General features: G+C 33.1%; 1 protein-coding gene across 1 annotated transcript; it reads left to right on the top strand.

Annotated features, from left to right (window-relative positions):
• Positions 1 to 3,585: 3,585 nt before the first annotated feature.
• LOC149171282 (putative mediator of RNA polymerase II transcription subunit 26b) lies at positions 3,586 to 7,027 on the top strand. The gene is given in 9 exon segments (XM_089427460.1): positions 3,586 to 3,843; positions 3,845 to 4,145; positions 4,362 to 4,685; positions 4,949 to 5,016; positions 5,125 to 5,210; positions 5,539 to 5,566; positions 5,855 to 5,981; positions 6,200 to 6,290; positions 6,409 to 7,027. Coding segments are annotated over 3 exon segments (576 nt in total). The 5' UTR covers positions 3,586 to 3,712; the 3' UTR covers positions 4,506 to 4,685; positions 4,949 to 5,016; positions 5,125 to 5,210; positions 5,539 to 5,566; positions 5,855 to 5,981; positions 6,200 to 6,290; positions 6,409 to 7,027.
• The last annotated feature ends 11,494 nt before the right edge of the window (positions 7,028 to 18,521 follow it).

The following is an 18,521-nucleotide window of genomic DNA, read 5'->3' as shown; positions in this document are numbered from 1 at the left end:
TTATTGATTTTATAATCATGTGAGTATGTGGTTAATATGACAGTGAATTAAATCGCTGGGAAGACATAATGTCATCTCCCTATGTGCCCACACTCTACACTGAAGTTGTGCATGCACGAAAGGGTTGGAAACTACTCTAAATTCAATGCTTAAATATAAAACGACTATGGATTCCCCTCCCTCTTCCACTTATTCCTCCCCATCGACTCTTCTAACGATTGGAAGCTCTAATGTGTTGCGTATGTGTTATATCCTTTTTACAACTAGTCTTAAGCATTGCACATTGCTCCGATTAATATATATATATATATATAGTCAATAACAGTTGGGCGGACCCAAGGATGGTGGACATATCTATCCATGGTTTTGTGCCTTGCACGCATGGTTTTTTGGCATGATGGTTTTACCCATGGTATTTTGTAGATTCGGTCAAGGGAACTACAGTTATGTTCTAATCCATGGTTAATGGATTAGAGTTTATGAATGCTTCGGCATGTATATAATGTATTGTAACATTGAAAGAAATATAATGAAAAAATCAATCTCATTTTCCTGGTTTGGGTTCCGGGAGAAAATCTCTGTATATTTGTTTTTTATGTTCTCGCCATTGTATATTTTTCATTTTAACAATTAGTTTGCAGGTAATTCTATGCAGGGTTAAAACCTACACAATGATGCCTACATATAAACTCGTAATGAAGATTTGAATTGGATACGAAGATCGTTAAGAATGACAAAAATCAAAGGCAGGTTGACAACGTCCAGGTTCTAGTATGAACAAGGTTTGGAAACATAATTTTTAACATAAGTTGTCACCTGGGTTAACACAGTTCTTCAGCAACGAAAAATTCCTAAATTCAAAACTCTAATATATGGAATAGACATTTTAAGAGAAAACAATAAATACATTAGGCATAAACATACGAATTTTTCATCTTAGCATTACAATGGTTTCATAAAATCTGATTTCATTAATGACAACAATTCATCCCAGAGGAAACCTTTGCAGAAGAAAACAATGGGGCACACTCATACCTAAGTTCTGGGGAGACTTGCATCTGGGGTTCCAGGACTTATTTTATCTGAGATTCACATTCGCGGTTTCATGACTTATTTTATCCAAAGAGACTTGCATATGGGGTTCCAAGACTTATTTTATCTGAGATCCCTCCAACATGGCCACTGTAGGTGTCCATGCCTCCGCATACCAAGAGTGTAATGCAGATGTGATTTTCCTAGATAATCAGGGATTAGTTGATGAGATTCCTCAAAGAATTTGGCAATTTGTCATTTTGTATTATGCATAATTAAACAGGGTTTGTAAATGAAATTTTAATTTGTTGCATTTGATCATAATTTTCGAAAATGAACAATTTGATACTATAATTTAACAAAACGTTTATATCAAATTTACGTTTCAATTTAATGAAAAAATATTGAAAAAGAAATTATATATAAAAAAATAACTATCCAATAAGCATATATTCTTATATAAATTTCATGCAAGTTCTACACATTAACAAATCATTACTTGTTTTAAAATAAATTTGTCCCTAATTTAAACAGTGTCACAAATCATTTAATCTAAGTTATATTCTTATATAAATTTCATGCAAGTTCTACACATTAACAAATCATTACTTGTTTTAAAATAAATTTGTCCCTAATTTAAACAGTGTCACAAATCATTTAATCTAAGTTATTTTTTTAAATGATATAACATAATTGTTTTCATATAATAGAATTTTTCCCACAAATCATATAATACAATTTTTTTTAAATATTTAATAAAATAGTATATAAAAGTAAATTTAGATAATGTATTTCAAAACAATAATTATATGAGAACTATGTGCCTAAATTTAACATTTAGGGTGAAGGAAATATTGAGAATTGAAATATAATGTAGATATTTAATAAAAATGTTTTTCATTTTTAACATTTTTATTGTCATAACAATAAGATTATTTGGACATTATAAGTTTAAGGAATTGTTCAATAACTTATTTCACTATTGAGGAATGTAGGCAAACTCATTATTGTTATTCAAGGAAAAGTGAGCTATTTGAAATTACACATTAATGATTTGTAAAGGGGCAGCCTTTCACTCCTATCAGATATCTCTCTGGGTTTTGAGTCATTAACATGTTTCCTTAACTATGTTAACCAAACAAACCTAGTATTCCAAGCCACTCGATGAAATTATCAGTTCATAATTTTTTATTAAGTTAAAGATTTGAATTTTATTATACCTGTTGCAGAGAGTGTATAACACATTTGGTGAATGCTATTTCCAACACATCCATTCTTCCCAAGCTTTTCCATGGCCATGTTTCACACCAAAATTGATGTGAGTTAATTTTTAATTGAACAATAAAAACCTTTCCCCTCCACCGAATGCTAATTCCACTAAACTAATTTTTATCAAAACCTCTTTATACTTTTCAAAATTTAATAATTAAACTAATTAGCAACTAAGCCTGGTTAATAATAATAATTTGATTTTCAAATTTTAAAAAATCAAGTGCCCCATATATTTTTAATTTTGGAAACAACTATTTTGTATTTTAATTTCGTTCCACTTCATTCTCGCTCCTCTAAGGATTGTTCGCTTGGATTTTGACATCTCTTTCAATACATTATTTATACCTTAGGTTTGGTGATAAAGGATGCTTACATTAATGATAGCATCGCAGAGTCTGTCATTTTAAATACACATCTAAATTCATGGCAGGGACTGGAATGCCGTTTCCCATGGCCACTCATCTACGGGTCTCAGGAATTACCGCTTTCGTCCAGTCTCTAAATATGCCGATTTTAATTACAAAATACAAGGCAGCATCTCAGAATTCTTGTTTTGGCCCTGCCCCAAATTAAGCTAATTACAAAATACAAGGCAGCATCTCAGAATTCTTGTTTTGGCCCTGCCCCAAATTAAGCAAGTCCCATCAGAGAGTGTAACTGCAGAATATATTAAAGGCGGAAAAAGCAGACCGGCATGAGTTGCGGGCAGCCAGACTAACCCACTAGAGCTACTTAAAAAAGCAGTACTGTTATTTCTGTTTACCTGTCTGTCACTACAGTTTCCAAATAGGGCTGCATGCAGGTTTATTGGACCGTTTCGATTTGTGTGTCTGCACAAATGCAAAGCAAAGCAGAGGTGGTGCTCCCACCGTTCTATTTTTTCCCTGGACATGCATGTTTTATTTTCGTGTTTTATTGTCGTGTTTGTCCTACACAGGTCTTAAGAATAAATGAATGAATGGCTTTCATGGCGCTATGATTCTTCTGTGTATAGCGTCATTTTAAGCTGTCAATACTCGTGTATATGTTACCTTGTAAATGAATAGTTATGTTAAAATCTTGAGTTACAGTATCAGTTATTTCTACCCATCATTTTTTTTAATCCAATCCTAATGTAAATTGTTTTTTATCAACGCCTGCTTTTAAAGATTTTTCAATTTCATAAGCAGGAGAGTGTCAACAACAACTACACTCCACCTTCTCACTCTGTTATCTGGGTAAATTTAGGGAGATTCAAGGCACAATTTTGGGTTTTGGATGGAAAATTCGGTGGTTTGAGCAGCTACATTTGGTCATGAAATAAAGGCTCCATCCATTCATGCCCCTGGGCTGATCTAATAAGCAATGTTTGTTGTGGATTTTAAGTTTCTTGATTGATCCAGGATTTGTGAAATATGATTAGGGTGCTATGGGGGCTAAAAATAGATTCTGTGGAGAAATTGAAAGTTTTTTTAAAGCGGCAGGGACTGATATATGTAGTTTGATTGAATATAAAGTCCTGGTTGCAGCCTCTGATTGCCCAAGTGAATTCACGAGGAGGTAGGGTTGCACATAGACTGTATGCATCTAGGTTTTGTAGGTGCTGTGAGTGTGATGCTCTTATTTTGGCTGAACCCTATGATGAAATTATTGATGATGAAGATGACGATGAAGGTATCAGGGGATGTCATGATAAATACAATGACAAAATAAACAGCACCACTGGTGAGGCAAATGGGAACAGGGTTAGCAATTACAGCTACGATGAGGCCAAAGCCCTCACCCAAAAGATTGAAGAAGAATCACAGTTTCTCAGGAAGGTCTTCAGAATCAAAGACGTTCTTGCAAACCTAGATGAGGTAGTGTTTGTTCTGAGTTAAATATCAATCAGTTTTATTGGATCAACTCGTACATCAATAGTACTTTGATGGGTGTTTTTTTCGTTAGCAACCATTAAACATACGTTTCATAACTACTCATGCATATTTTATTGAAACAATAACAAGTTTTGAAAAGTTCATGCACAAGGGTTCGCTCATTTCTCTAAAAAATAAATCCCCTTTTGTTTTGTATTGCAGTCTGATAGACAGTTGTACAAGTGCTTGAGAAGATTGTAATTGATTCAAATCACAGTGGAAACCCTCAAAATATGCTTCTTCAGTCATTTGAAAAATGTGCTTCATGGCAGAGTTGAACACAGTTCCCTCTTTTATGTAAAATAGGGATGGGAGGAGTTCTTCCCAATGTGATGTGAGGTCACACACCATTTTTCCAACTTGTTCAATATCCAACATGTGCAATGGTTTATTCTATCCCGGCAACTGAGATTGCGAAATAAGTTAACTAGCTGCAGAAGCACATTTTAAAGGAAACTTGGTCTATATGGTGAAAAGGCTTACCAGGTATTTGAAGCGGAAACCTCTTGGTTCAATATTGGAAGCATGAATAATCTAATTCTGAATTCCAACGTTTGGTTATGCAGAAATGTAGTATTTAGTCACAGCAGCAGTTTCTTTTATATTGCATTATGGGAACTTATCTTAACACAAGTAAAATGAGCAGCTTTTATGGCTTTCGTTCTGGTTCATTTCCGCTGACTTGGACTTACCTACATACCTATTAAAAGCCTTAAACGTGCTTATTGCTTCTCTGTGGTCTACTGCAGTGGCTGGAAATAACTTGAAGATGAATGGGTGAAGACTGCTGTTCATGTCGCTGTGGCAGCAATTGCAGGCATGGGAATCTGCCAAAGTTACTGAAGTTTTTCCTATGCTTTACTAGAAGGGATTTTTGATCTTAAAAATAAGTTTTTATTCATATGCGTCATTTTGCCTGTTGCAGATACCTTGTCAGATTCTGCAGATGATGAACATGGACTCCCTTCACCCCCATTTCATGAGGGTTCCTTTCTGACAACCCAGGCTTAGGTAATCTTCAAATATGTGTTTAGTATGCTTTCTTCCTCAATGTGGCTGAAGGTGAAATGTCACTTGGTCGTGGAATAAACCCAGTAGTCTTGGGGTATTTTTTCAATATCATATAATTTATGCTTAATTCAGGGTTTCTTCCACGACCAAATGATATCTCACCTTCAAACACATTGAGGAAGAGGCCAAAGTTGAATATAAGAGGAATATTGTTTGTCTTTGGAAGAAATTGATACATATTGCAGATTCTAATCGGTATCGATATCCTGATTCTGAGCTTGTTGTGACTGCATGGTTTTATGCTGCTTGTATGTGCTTGGAAATAAAGATCTTTGATTGCAGGGCTGATAATGGGAGTAAGTTATTCTTGGCTCGCTTTCTAAATATATATTTTTGTTGGAATTCATAATACGTACTCTATTTTGTTTCTAAAGTGATATTGTTTTATCCTGAAGCCATTAGGTTTATTTGTTGTTATTTATGACTTTTGATCATCGCTGACACTGTTTTCTGTAATAGATGTAGATCTTAATGTTATGCAAAGACTGAGAACGCCAAATATAATAATTTTGATGATAAAAAATAATATACAGTAGAACAGCCCCATAAAATAAAGCTATTAGCTCACCAGAGTAATCTGACAGGGTATAGCAGTCCTTGTGGCAAGCAAGAAACAGACAAAGACCTGGGGTTTTGAAAAGAAATACTCAAACACAGACTGGCCCTGGTAGACCTTCAATGTCTTCAGATTGCAAGGGATGTTGAGACAATGTAAGCAAACTAGGATGTAAAAGCTAATTTGAAGATGAATTTGTGGATTATAAATTTATGGATAATCCACTGTTGAAAGAGCATTCCTTGCTTTTTATGTATTATGTAACTGGTACGTTTGACGGAGCTTGTAGTAGGTAAATATGCATTACTTATTTGTATCTATTTGTAATATAGCGAAATGTTTTTAAACATGCTTTTGTGTATTTGTACAGCAGAAACCAAATTCCCCAGGTGATGCATATGTTAAATTGAAGTTCAAAGCACCAAAACGGTAGCTTCTGAAAAGATATCAAAGATCAGAAACTGGTTTGTAGTCTGTTGGAATGTATTTTTATTTTTAAATTTGTTCCTGCAATAGGGTAAATTATGAAGTGGATATTAGCTTATGAACTTGGTAACTAATGGAAAAATGATGCTTTTGCAGCCAAGAAGCAACGTATAGTTCAAGTAATGGAATTGCAAGACCTGCCTAAACAGGACCTGAACTGTTTCATAGTAGGCCAATGTCACAACATCATCGTCAGTGGATGAATAACGGGATATAGTGACATCATATTGGAAGGTAAAGTAGTCAAGAGGCAGCTCCATGAGGTGTGAAAAGCTCTAATGAGGAAGTAAAGCCCCAGTGTGAAAAGCTCTGATGAGGAGGAACTGACTAGCCTGTGTGCTGGCCTGATTTGCATTGTGTTGTTTCCAGTAGATCTAGATCTATTAGAAGATGAATTTTAGATTGGCTAGATCTCTCACATTTGAGGAGCTCCAAGATCGAGATGACAAAACTAGGTTTTTTTCTTTGGGATTCCTTCCTCTCCTGGTTTTGTTGATTTGAAGTCTCAGTCCTATGTGCCTAACCTGAGAGTATGCCATATCAAAATGTAAAAAAGCAGAAGAGAAAACGTCCTTTCATGTTTTGATGTGCTGTCTGTATTCAGACAAATGGCATGGCAGCTTTGGCAGTGTTTTGGATTTCCTTAGTTTCATTGCATTGCTTGATGATGCCGAACCGACTTTCTAATTAAAGCTGGAGGTCACATTTACACTGACTCAAGTGTATGATATGCAAACCCAGATGGGCTAGTGTTTTTGGCTCTGCAAGTATTTTTGATCCTGAAGACCTCTCTGAGAACTTGGGATTCTTCTTCAATCTCTTTGGTGAGGGTTTTGGCCTCATCATAGCAGTAAATGCTAACCTATTTCTATCTGCCTCACCAGTGTTGTTGTTAATTTGTCATTGTCTTTATCATGACAACCTGTGATAACTTCCTCTTCATCTTTCTCATTATCAATGATGTCATCATGGAGTTCAGTTGAAGTAACAACATCACACTCAGAGTACCTGAAAAATATTTTTGCATAGTCTCTGTGCAACCTTATCTCTCTTGCTGAATTTATTTGGGTAGTCAAAGGTTGCAACCAGAATTGCATATTCCATCAGACTGCATATATCAGTGCTTGCACTTTTAAAAACTTTCTCCATTTATCTGCAGACTCCATTTTTAGGCTCCTGGAACCCTGATCCTATTCCACAGAAGTTGTTGATCAATCAGTAAACCTAAAGTCCATGACAAACAACATTATTTGTTAGATGTGCCTTGAATTCCCCTAAATTTGCCCAGATAACACGTGAGAAGGTGTAGTGTTGTTCATGATGCTTCCCTACTGTATGAAATTTGAAACTTTTTTAAAAGCAGGCATTGATAAAAAGCAATGGACATGAAGATTGCATTGGAAATAATGATGGGAGTTGGCACTGTAACTCAATTTAATACAATTTACTCATTCAGGCAGATATTACTTGAATCTAGCCATATTCTTATGTTGTCTCGAATTCATTTGGGTACCATATTAAAACTTTGAATTGAAAATAAATGAGACGTTTTGGGTACTGTATTAAAACTTTGAATTGAAATTAAATGAGAAGTTTTGGGTGCTATATTAAAACTTTGAATTGAAATTAAATTAGAAATAAAAGTAATGTGAAATTATGATGAAATTTAATATTAGTATAGTTATATAAACAAAATTGCTACTAAATGTTCATTGGCATAAAAAATACTTACCACATAATATATTTTACAGTGTCAAAATTAAAAAACCATAAAAATTAATTAAATTATAATTTTATTTCTATTATTATTATTATTTAAAAAAATTAATATATGAGTTAAACTTATACATTTAAAAAAACATTTCAAAAGATTTTTACCCCGAGGCAGGCCTAGAATTTCAAAAAAAAATGTCTGTCAATTGAAAATTTGGACACGGGTGTTTGAAAATTTGGACACGGGTGTTGGTTTTCCATGCCTGTCAATTTACCTTTTCAGTAAATTTATGACTATCATTTTTTTCTTTTGTGTTACATATTAAAAAAATTAACAAGAGTTCTTGTATTTTGACATTCTCCCTGTGAAAAAAATCTTATAGTCTTCCATCATGGCCAATAAAACAACAAATTTCTTGCTGGTTTGCAGTTTGTGTCTCATGCTCATCGCTACAATCTCGAGCCCGGTGTCAAGTTGCAGCCGCTGCATCCATCAATCTACACTGACACTAACAATCCCAAGCCACCAAGAGTGGGGCACACTAAGAAGTATTCCATATTCCAGGTCACATGACCATCTAAAAACACTGACACTAACAACCAAAAAAACCCACCCCTTGTTAGGTCCAGACCACTGCAAACTCTCACCAAACAACATGAAATCAATGCCGCACTCATCTTCATATTTCAGTTACATGACAAGTCCTTCCATGTTCACCTCACATGCTCATGAAATTTCAATTAATATTTTTATTCACAATCTAAAATTTCAATTCACATCTCATCTCATCTCAAGACTGAGTTTCGATGGCCGTTCTCTTTCTCTTCCATGAGGAAAAGTCAAGAGCAGTTGACATGTGACTTCTGCATTAAATCTTACGAGGTTATATTATTTAATTATCACTAAATTAATTGATTGATTAAGGAAGATAAAGATATTCTTCAAAAATATAATGTGTTTCTTTTTCTGAAACAATTACTCACGACTATCAAGTCTGGTCAAAATATGCCAGTCATGACAGATTTATTCTGCGAATTTTACAGGAAAAAACTAGCGTGCAATGATAAAAATTCAAACGAGAACCATGAAAGCGCATGTTGTCAAAGATGGAGCAAGTCCAGTTTACGTCAAAGATGAAGGGCATGGTTGAAAGCCTCTGCCTTATGAAGAAATCAAACAAGTGTATGCGGGAAGTACCAGATTACTTTAAAGGAGCCGGTGACTCAAATCCAGGACTGCTGGCAAGTTCCAATTAGACATCTTCAATTCGCTAGGGAGGACAGAGTTGCATGTCCAGAACTCAGACTACATTTGATTTGCTGTGAGGCTGCAACAGTTTGGTTTTACACTGAGGTTTGTTGTGGGGCTGCAACAGTTTGGTTTTACATTGAGGTTTGTTGCGAGGCTGCAACAAATAGTTTTACAATGAGGTAATGAACATCAGATACAGCCAAATTCCAATACAAACCCACCCGTACCAATTTAGCATTCAACATACAATAGCTGCGTCTAGCGAGATCATAGTCCGTAACATTGCAATTTCCATGTCTCATCATATTAAATTTGCATATCATTAGTATAAATTTACATATCATTATATGGGGTGAGCTACCATTATTTACATATCATTAGTATGGGGTGAGCAGCTAATGGTAGCTCGAGACTTTCTTCTATTAATGATAAGTACTAGGGTAGTAGGCAATGGGACGCTGGAATATTTATAGAGCTTTTAATTTCAAACTGTGTTATGTATCGGTTTTAAGTCCTGACTCTTATGAAATAGGGCATAATAGATTTTTACATTTCCCTGTGAAATTAGACGTCGTTTTGACGTGTTGGAGAGGTATACCAAACGTTAAACTTGACGTGGAAAATATTTTTCTGGCTGTCAAATACGTTCTGAAATAAATCCCACAGGGCATCAAATTCCAGGCCTGCCCTGAGGATTGACTTTTACTTTGCCATAGAGATTTTTAAAATAGGTTTTATTACAATATTATGGGCTAATACCATGGCTTATTAACATCACATATATTCAAATGACATTTTTTTAATTAATTGATTTTAATTAAAAAGGCAGAAAAGGAATAAAGACTTTGAAAATAAATTTCAATCTTTAATTCATGCATACTAATAAAAATATTTCAGAATATTTTATTGAGGTTAAATCTGTACAATCTGCCTAATACATTGATAATTAAATTAGAAATATGAAAACTTTATTCCAAAATAAACACACATATTTATGTTATAATAAAATTATTATAATTTTATTCCATTTAGCAGTTGTCTATAACGCTACTTTTTGAAAGCCTTTCCGGGGTTTTTCCGGTCAAAATCCGGCAGGAATTTATTGGAATCGCAAGTTTGATAGCTAGTTTCTGCACAATGAAAGCGTCCCAGGGGTTTTTCAGGTGCTGAATCCAAATATGCAGTTAAAAAACCATTTTAACTGCAACAAATCAAGATTTAACCTCAATTTCTTCCGCCGGATTCCGTCACCGGAATGTCCAAAAAGTCGCATTATATACAACTCCTTTTATTTATAAAATAATTATATTATTATATATTTCATTATTTTTAATTTACAATGCATAAAACCATTTTTTATACAATATTGGGAAAATCTAGAATAATGATAATAACAATAGTAATAAATTAATAATAAAACATAAAATAGTTTAAATTCATTTAAATTAAAACCTTTTAAAAATAAGGACATCTTGTATTTGCATTGATAAAATTTTACAAAATAATGTAAGAAAAAAACTATTTTTATTTATTATTAAAGAAAAGATAAAATTATATATATATAATAGGGTTTAAAGTTATACAATGACATTATAACAATATATTTAATATGATTTCAACATGTCACTTGTATAAATTGGATTTAAGTGGGGAGGATAATAAAAAAAAAAAAATACCGCTCTGCTCTTTTTCCCTTTATAAAAGCTTCAAGTTCAATTGATTAGTCATAAAATTACATCATATCATCAATTTTTCAGATTCATGTCACTTGGGAAATCAAATCAATGGTGGATAAAGTCTCTTTTTGGATTATTAGCGGAAAAGCAATGTTTTTGTCCAAAAAGATACATAGATTTAAATACAACAAAGTTGCAACTATGCTACTCATAACCCATGATAATAATAAACTTTAAAAGGCTCGGAGATGAGTTGCCACAAACAAAAAGGAAATTCATAGCACTGGTTAAGTCGAAGTGGAAACATCTATTAGTGCCATAGTGCCAAGTGAAGTAGGGCCTTTCCCTTTTGAAAGGATGGTCTCGATCCTGGCCAACCAAGGGCCATGTCCCTATGTCTATGTGTTTTGCTTGAATGGTAGCTAGTTGAAGAGAAAACTCCATTTTGGCATCATCTCTTTCCACAAGAGTTTTGTCAATAAGGGCGTTGATATGCCAGTATAATTCCACGGTACAAAGGTATTCTTTTGTCTATTGTGGGTATGGCTAGGATATGGAAGCTAGTCAGTAATTGAGGCGATAATTTTTGCATCTGTGTACTCGTTTTGGTGTGCCATGACCTCAAATGATGCATGGTCCATGGCAAGTTGAATAAGATCAGGGGTGTGTTCATAATATCTCTATGTAGTAGAATGAGCTTGAAAACAAGCCCTAGAACTTCCTTCTCCCTTGTTAGAGGAGCCTCATCGACTTCTCATTTGCTATTGGGGCATCCTGAGAAAACCAGAATGAAAAGGGTGGCCAAGAGGAGAGAAGTGGAGCCTTTGAAGAGAAACAGAGGTGGCTGAGTCAACAAGGTAGGAGCAATGGGGTCTAGTCAAAGGTGTCGAAGCCAATGCGAGGCTTAAGAGATGGACGTGGGGCCCATATATGCACAGAGAAACAATTAGCCTTTCCAAGAAACCATATATATATATATATATATATATATATATATTAAGGGTACTTGGAGACTTAGTTTCTCCTTCGCACTTATTTGGGCCTTGCCTCCATATCTATCTTAACCACGGATCTAGTAAGAGTCGAGAGAGATCAAATCTCTTTAGGTGCAAACCTCTTTTAGAGTGCAAAACTTGAATAAAATGTTTGCACCTCTTTGGAAGCTTGATAGCTATGTAATTAAGATAATTTTGAAGAGGTTGAATCCATTTTATATATTAAAAAATGCAACTTAAACAATGAAAACTTAAATGTGGTTTGTGTGTATATATATATATATATATATATATATATAAGTTGCATTTTTTAATGTATAAAATGGATTCAACCTCTTCAAAATTTACTTGGGCATAAATAGTGACACTCCTTAAAATGTTTTAACACATTTTTGAATGTTTGAAAATGGATTCAAACTCTTCAAAATTTACTTACATGGGCATCAACTAGTGAGACTACTTAAAATGTTTTAACCATAAAAAAAAATGACATGGAAGCTTTGGCAGAGTTTTGGATTTCCTTAGTTTCATTACATTGCTTGATGATGCCAAACCAACTTTCTAATTAAAGTTGAAGATCACATTTACACTAACTCAAGTGTATGATATGCAAACCTAGATGGGGTTGTGTTTCTGCCTTTGCAAGTATCTTTGATCCTAAAGACCTCTCTGAGAACTTGGGATTCTTCTTCAATCTCTTTGGTGAGGGTTTCGGCCTCATCATAGCTGCAATTGCTACCCTATTTCCATTTGCCTAACCAGTGTTATTATTACCTTGTCATTGTCTTTATCATGGCAACATGTGATAATTTCCTCTTCATCTTCCTCATTATCAATGATCTCATCATGGAGTTGAGTTGAAGTAACAACATCACACTGACAATAACTGAGAAATCTTTATGCATAGTCTCTGTGCAACCTTATCTCTCTTCTTGAATTTATTTGGGCAGCGAAAGGTTGCAACTAGAATTGCATATTACATCATACTACATATATTAGTACTTGCACTTTTAAAAACTTTCTCCATTACTCCATTTTTAGGCCTCTTAGAACCCTGATCCTATTCCACAGAAGTTGTTAATCAATCATTAAACCTAAATTCCATGGCAAACAACATTATTTGTTAGATCAGGCTAAAACCAAAATTGTGCCTTGAATTCCCCTAAATTTTCCCAGATAACACGGTGAGAAGGTGTAGTGTTGTTCATGATGCTCACCCATTGTATGAAATTTGAAACTTTTTTAAAAGCGGGGATTGATAAAAAGCAATGGACATGAAGATTGGATTGGAAATAATGATGACGGGTTGGCATGATTGTTACTATAACTCAATTTATTTATTCAAGCAAACATTACTCGAATCTAGCCATATTCTTATATTGTCTCGAAGTAGTTTTGGGTACCATATTAAAACTTTGAATTGAAAATAAACTAGAAATAAAAGTATTGCATAATCATTTTCAAAACTAATTATGGTGAAATCTTTTAATATTAGCACAACTATATAAATAAAATTGCTAGTAAATGTTCATTGCCATCAAAACACTTACCACATGATACATCTCACATTGTCAAAATTAAAAAAACCATAAAAATTAACTAAATTATAATTTTATTTCAATTATTATTAATTATAAAAACAATAATGTATAAGCTAAATATACATAGATTTAAAGAAACATTTCAAAAGATTTTTAACTAGAGGGATTCACCTCCATTTTCCCATGGAGATTTTTAAATAACCTTTGTTACAATATCATGGGTCAATAAAGTCGTTTATTAATATGACACATGTTCATATGGCACATTGTTAATTAATTGATTTTAATTAAAAAAATAGAAAAATGAATAATAAAAAAATTGTACATATTACTAAAACTATTTCAGAATATTTCATAGAGGTTAAATCCTTACCATCTACCTAATTTATTAGTAATTTAATTAAAATTCTAAAAACTTATTTCAAAATAAACACAAGTAATAATGGAATAATTATAATTTTATTTTATCTATAATATAATTGTATTATCATATATTTCATTAGTTTACACTGCATTATGGATAACATATAAGCCATTTTTAATCAATATTGGGAGAAACTTAGATTAATGATAAAAAACCATATCAATAAATTAATAATAAAATATAAAATAGTTTGAATTCATTTTAATGAAACTTAGCTTAATGATAAAAAACAATATCAATAAATTAATAATAAAATATATAATAGTTTGAATTCATTTTAATGATTTTTTCTTTAAGGGACGTTTATATCTTTGCTTTTTTTTGTATTTGATAAATTTGAGATAAAAATAAATTTATATTAAATTAATAACAAATAATTAATTTATATTTTATAAATCAGTTATATTTATGTATTTGTATTGATATAATCTTATAAGATAATGTATGATAAAAAAAAATAAAAAACAAAAATATTTATATAATCTTATTTTTTTGTGTAAGCTTGGTAGATCCCTTTTTCTATTAATATTTCATGAAAATAAGTTTGATTTCTACAAAATTGCAGGTGGCCTCAACCTGCCCACAGGAAACCAGGTTTGTTGGCCACCTGTCTGCATCAAACGTTGTCCAAAATTTAAAAAGAGTTTTTCTTACCATCCATGCTATATTGGCGACTTTATCATCTATATAATTCTTGCTAAAAAAGTAAATGCTAGCCGTCATACAGACAAAAATAAACTAGTTGGTTTGCTTCATTCATCTGAAGAATCAATTGGGGCTGGGGATTTCGCGCTTGAACCCGGAACGTCACCTCTCATTATATATTGTAGACTCTGTTCGATCCTGTTCAGACTGAGGTTGTTGTTGTACAGCTGCATTTGCATAGATTGTATCTCCCTCTGCAGGTCCTTCATACTTGGCTCTGTTGGTCTATCCTCCTCCGGGTCTTCTCTTTCCTTATAGGTTGTCATAGCGCGGGCCAGGATGTTTTTCATGACCCAATACTGCTGGATGGTTTGGTGAAACAACATTTGGCAACCTCTGGTATTCCCTGGATCTTTGATGATTGTTTCCCATTCCTCTGCCTCGATCTCTTGATTTTCAATGTTTGTGTTTAGTTCTCTTTCCCATTCGGAGATTACAGCTTTCACCTCAGCTGGGGTTCCTACGTAGTATGCGTTGATCAAGTTCTGCATACTCCCTTTCATGTTTTCCTTCCTCTTTTGCTCGGTCCTTTACTTGAAGTTGGTTCTAGGCCTTTCATTTTTTTTCCCACCTTTCCCGATCCTCTATTTCCTTTCCTTCCTGGTTGGTTGCCTTCCTTCGCCATCCAATTCTTATTTCTTATTTTTTCTTTCCTTTCATGGACCAGTCGTGTCGTCCTCCAACTTTGGCCTATTTTCTCCCATCTAGACATTTCTCTGTGTTTTGCTTGAATGATAGCTAGTTGAAGAGAAAGATCCCTTTTGGCATCCTCTCTTTCCACAAGAATTGTGTCAATAAGGCCTTTGATATGTTAGTATAATTCCACGGTACAAAGGTATTGATTTTATCTATCGTGGGTATGGATAGGAACTGGAAACTAGTCAGTAACTGAGGCAAGAATTTTTGCATCTGTGTACTGTTTTTTTTTGCCATAGCCTCAAATGATGCATGGTCCATGGAAAGTTGAATATGATCAAGGGTATGTTCATAATATCTTTTTGCAGTGGAATGAACTTGAAAACAAGCCCTAGAACTTCCTTCTCCCTTGCTAGAGGAGCATCATCGACTTCTCATTTGCTATTGGGGCATGCTGTGCAAACCAAAATGAAAAGGGTGGCCAAGAGGAGTGAAGTGGAGCCGCAAAAAAAAAACAAAGTCGACTGAGTCAGCAGGGAAGGAGAAATAGTTCATTAAGAGCAACGAGGTCAAGTCAAAGGTGATGAGGCCAATGCGAGGCTTGACAGATGAAGGTGGGGCCTTGATAGGCACAAAGATCCTCAAAATAAGTGGTGCAACTTGGATACTTGTCTTGGAATCTAGTAACTTATGAAGATCCTCAAAATAAGTGGTGCAACTAGGATTTAGCTAGTGCTAGTTTCTCCTTAATCAAAATGAAAAAGCCAATAAGCTTCGACCACACATGTTAACACATCCTCAATTCTAATCCACTCACCCACCTTCGCAATGTTTTCTTGCCCAAATTTTCATTGATCTTCCACCACCTCAAATGAAGGGGACAATTATTAGAACCACTTTCAAAACTAAATCTTGTAATTTTTTCTAGCTCTTTGTGCAAATGTTATGTATTTGTTATTTTTTTATTGTACTGAAATATTTTTGTCATACAGTGGAATTCATGCAAAATATAATACTAACCAATTCAATTATGGAATTTTGCCTCATATTAAATAATTTGGATAAATGTTTGAAACATTGTATTTAATGTTTAATAGTATTTATGATCATAGAAACACAATTATTATGGATGACTCTAAAGAAAATAATGTATGTGATAATGAAAAGAATTATAATTAAGAATGCATGAATAATAAGTACATGTAAATGATGTTTAATCCAATTTGAAAAATTTGAATGACATAGACCAAATATAATTGAAAACTTTTACTATTTATTTTTTTTGTATTGTGAATATATGAAAGGTTTTCTATGGTTAATAGAAATATTTGATATTTTCATTACCAAAGTGGTTGATATATCATATGCTCAATATATTAATTATTGAATAGAAAAATATTGATTTCATATGATAAATATGTAGAAATTCAATAATAATTTGTTATTTTGAATGTGTGACTAATATGTTGTGCTATATCATTTGAGTATATAACTATTAAAAACAATTAATATTGGACTAAGTAATAATTTAGAATTTTATTAAAGTCTAATTTTATATTCTTAAAATTTGATTTTCGATTTTTTGGATTCTAAGTTTGCACACCATGAATCCAATTTTTGTAATTTTGGAAAACAATTTTGACACATTCAAAGTTATTTTTTATCACCTTAAAAATCCCATTTTCACACTTTAAAAACACAAATTTTGGGTCGTCTCCAATGGGGCTTAGATTGAGAATAACCCAAACTTAATGAAATGGACATTTAGTGATAGAGAATGCATTTTGACCTAGATAAGAACTTAATATTTTTTTGTTCGAGTCAAAATAAGGATGCCTAGGCCAATACCACTTACCCTTATTGATATTGTCTTTGTCATCCCCATCCTTGAAAATGGAGGTAGTCTAGCCTCTAGTCAATATGTCAAAAACAGGAGAAACCCAATTTGTTGCTTCCATATTTTCCTAATCCGCCAAGTAAGGGATTTGTTTGAAAGTCATACACCATGGAATTTACTAACTAAAGTAGCTTTGTTTGTTTGTTTGTTTTTTTTTTTTGGTAAATCTTGCTCCAAAACAATGTTTTCTTTACTGAAAACTGACTTCTTCTTCTCCTTTGTAAGTTTGACACACTTCTTAACCCTATTCCTCGATCTCCTCTTGTTAACAACTCATCTTCTTTTGGTATAGCTTTTATCCCTTCCCTAGTGTTGGATCTATCTAAGAGATCATTTAATGATAGATAGATTACTAAAATGTTGATCTTGGATGGAGAGTTAGCAAAACAAATTTCACTGGTGATATTGCAATGAATGGGAGTAATGACTTAATAGATCTTGAAATGATTATTTTATCTCTTGTATTTGTTAATCAAAGTTTAAGAAAGACTATTGAGAAGGAATCCTTTTGCATACCATGTATAAAGGTGATGAAATTAGGTGTCCTTTTTATGTGATGATTCTATGACACATCCAATCCTTCTCTTGATTTTGAGATGGTCCATTAATTGCTCCACCATACCTTGTGATATCATGATGAGGCTAGTCATTGGAAGATGATAATTTCCCTTGGGAAGTTGTGAAACTCTATTATGTACATGATTATCCAAACACTTTCTTTATTCATATTCATTCTTTCATTCTTTCTTCATGAATGTTGGTTAGATCAAAGATGGAGATTGATTAGATCAAAGGTGGTCCTGAAGAGCATGATAATAACTTGGATAATTTCAAAAGATTACACCTTATTTGAATTTCCCCTTAGGTTAATAAGTCTTCTTTGTAAATATTTTTTACATAAAAAATTTAGATAAAAACAATAAACCTCTGGAGTTTCCTCCATTTTCCTCCTTTCATAAAAACTTTACACTATATTGTCTTTTCAAATAAACTTTTCTTAAAAGTGAAATAGAGTTTTTGAAATGAATTTTCAATGGATCAAGAGAGTAATCCACTAATATCCCTTTTATCTTTCCATTTTTCATAATTATCATTATGCCATTCACGTGGTATAATATTACTAAAAAATAAAATTATAAAACCTAGAGTGATGTTAACTAATACCTCTTTTATCTCTCCATTTTTCATAATTATTATTATTACCATACACATGGTATAATATTATCAAAAATTAAAATTATAAAGCAAGAAGTGATGTTATTTTATTAGCATTACAAAAGACAAAATTTGTAATGACCCATTTTGATCTATAAGCAAAAGAGTATTAGCGTGCATACGTTGTATGCATATGATAACTAGATATGCACACA

The sequence above is a fragment of the Pinus tabuliformis genome, chromosome 4_2 (genome assembly GCF_031772625.1).
Source record: "Pinus tabuliformis cultivar Carrire ecotype Pingquan chromosome 4_2, CPIR1, whole genome shotgun sequence".
NCBI lineage: Eukaryota > Viridiplantae > Streptophyta > Pinopsida > Pinales > Pinaceae > Pinus > Pinus tabuliformis.
This window is presented reverse-complemented; position numbering and strand designations above follow the sequence as displayed.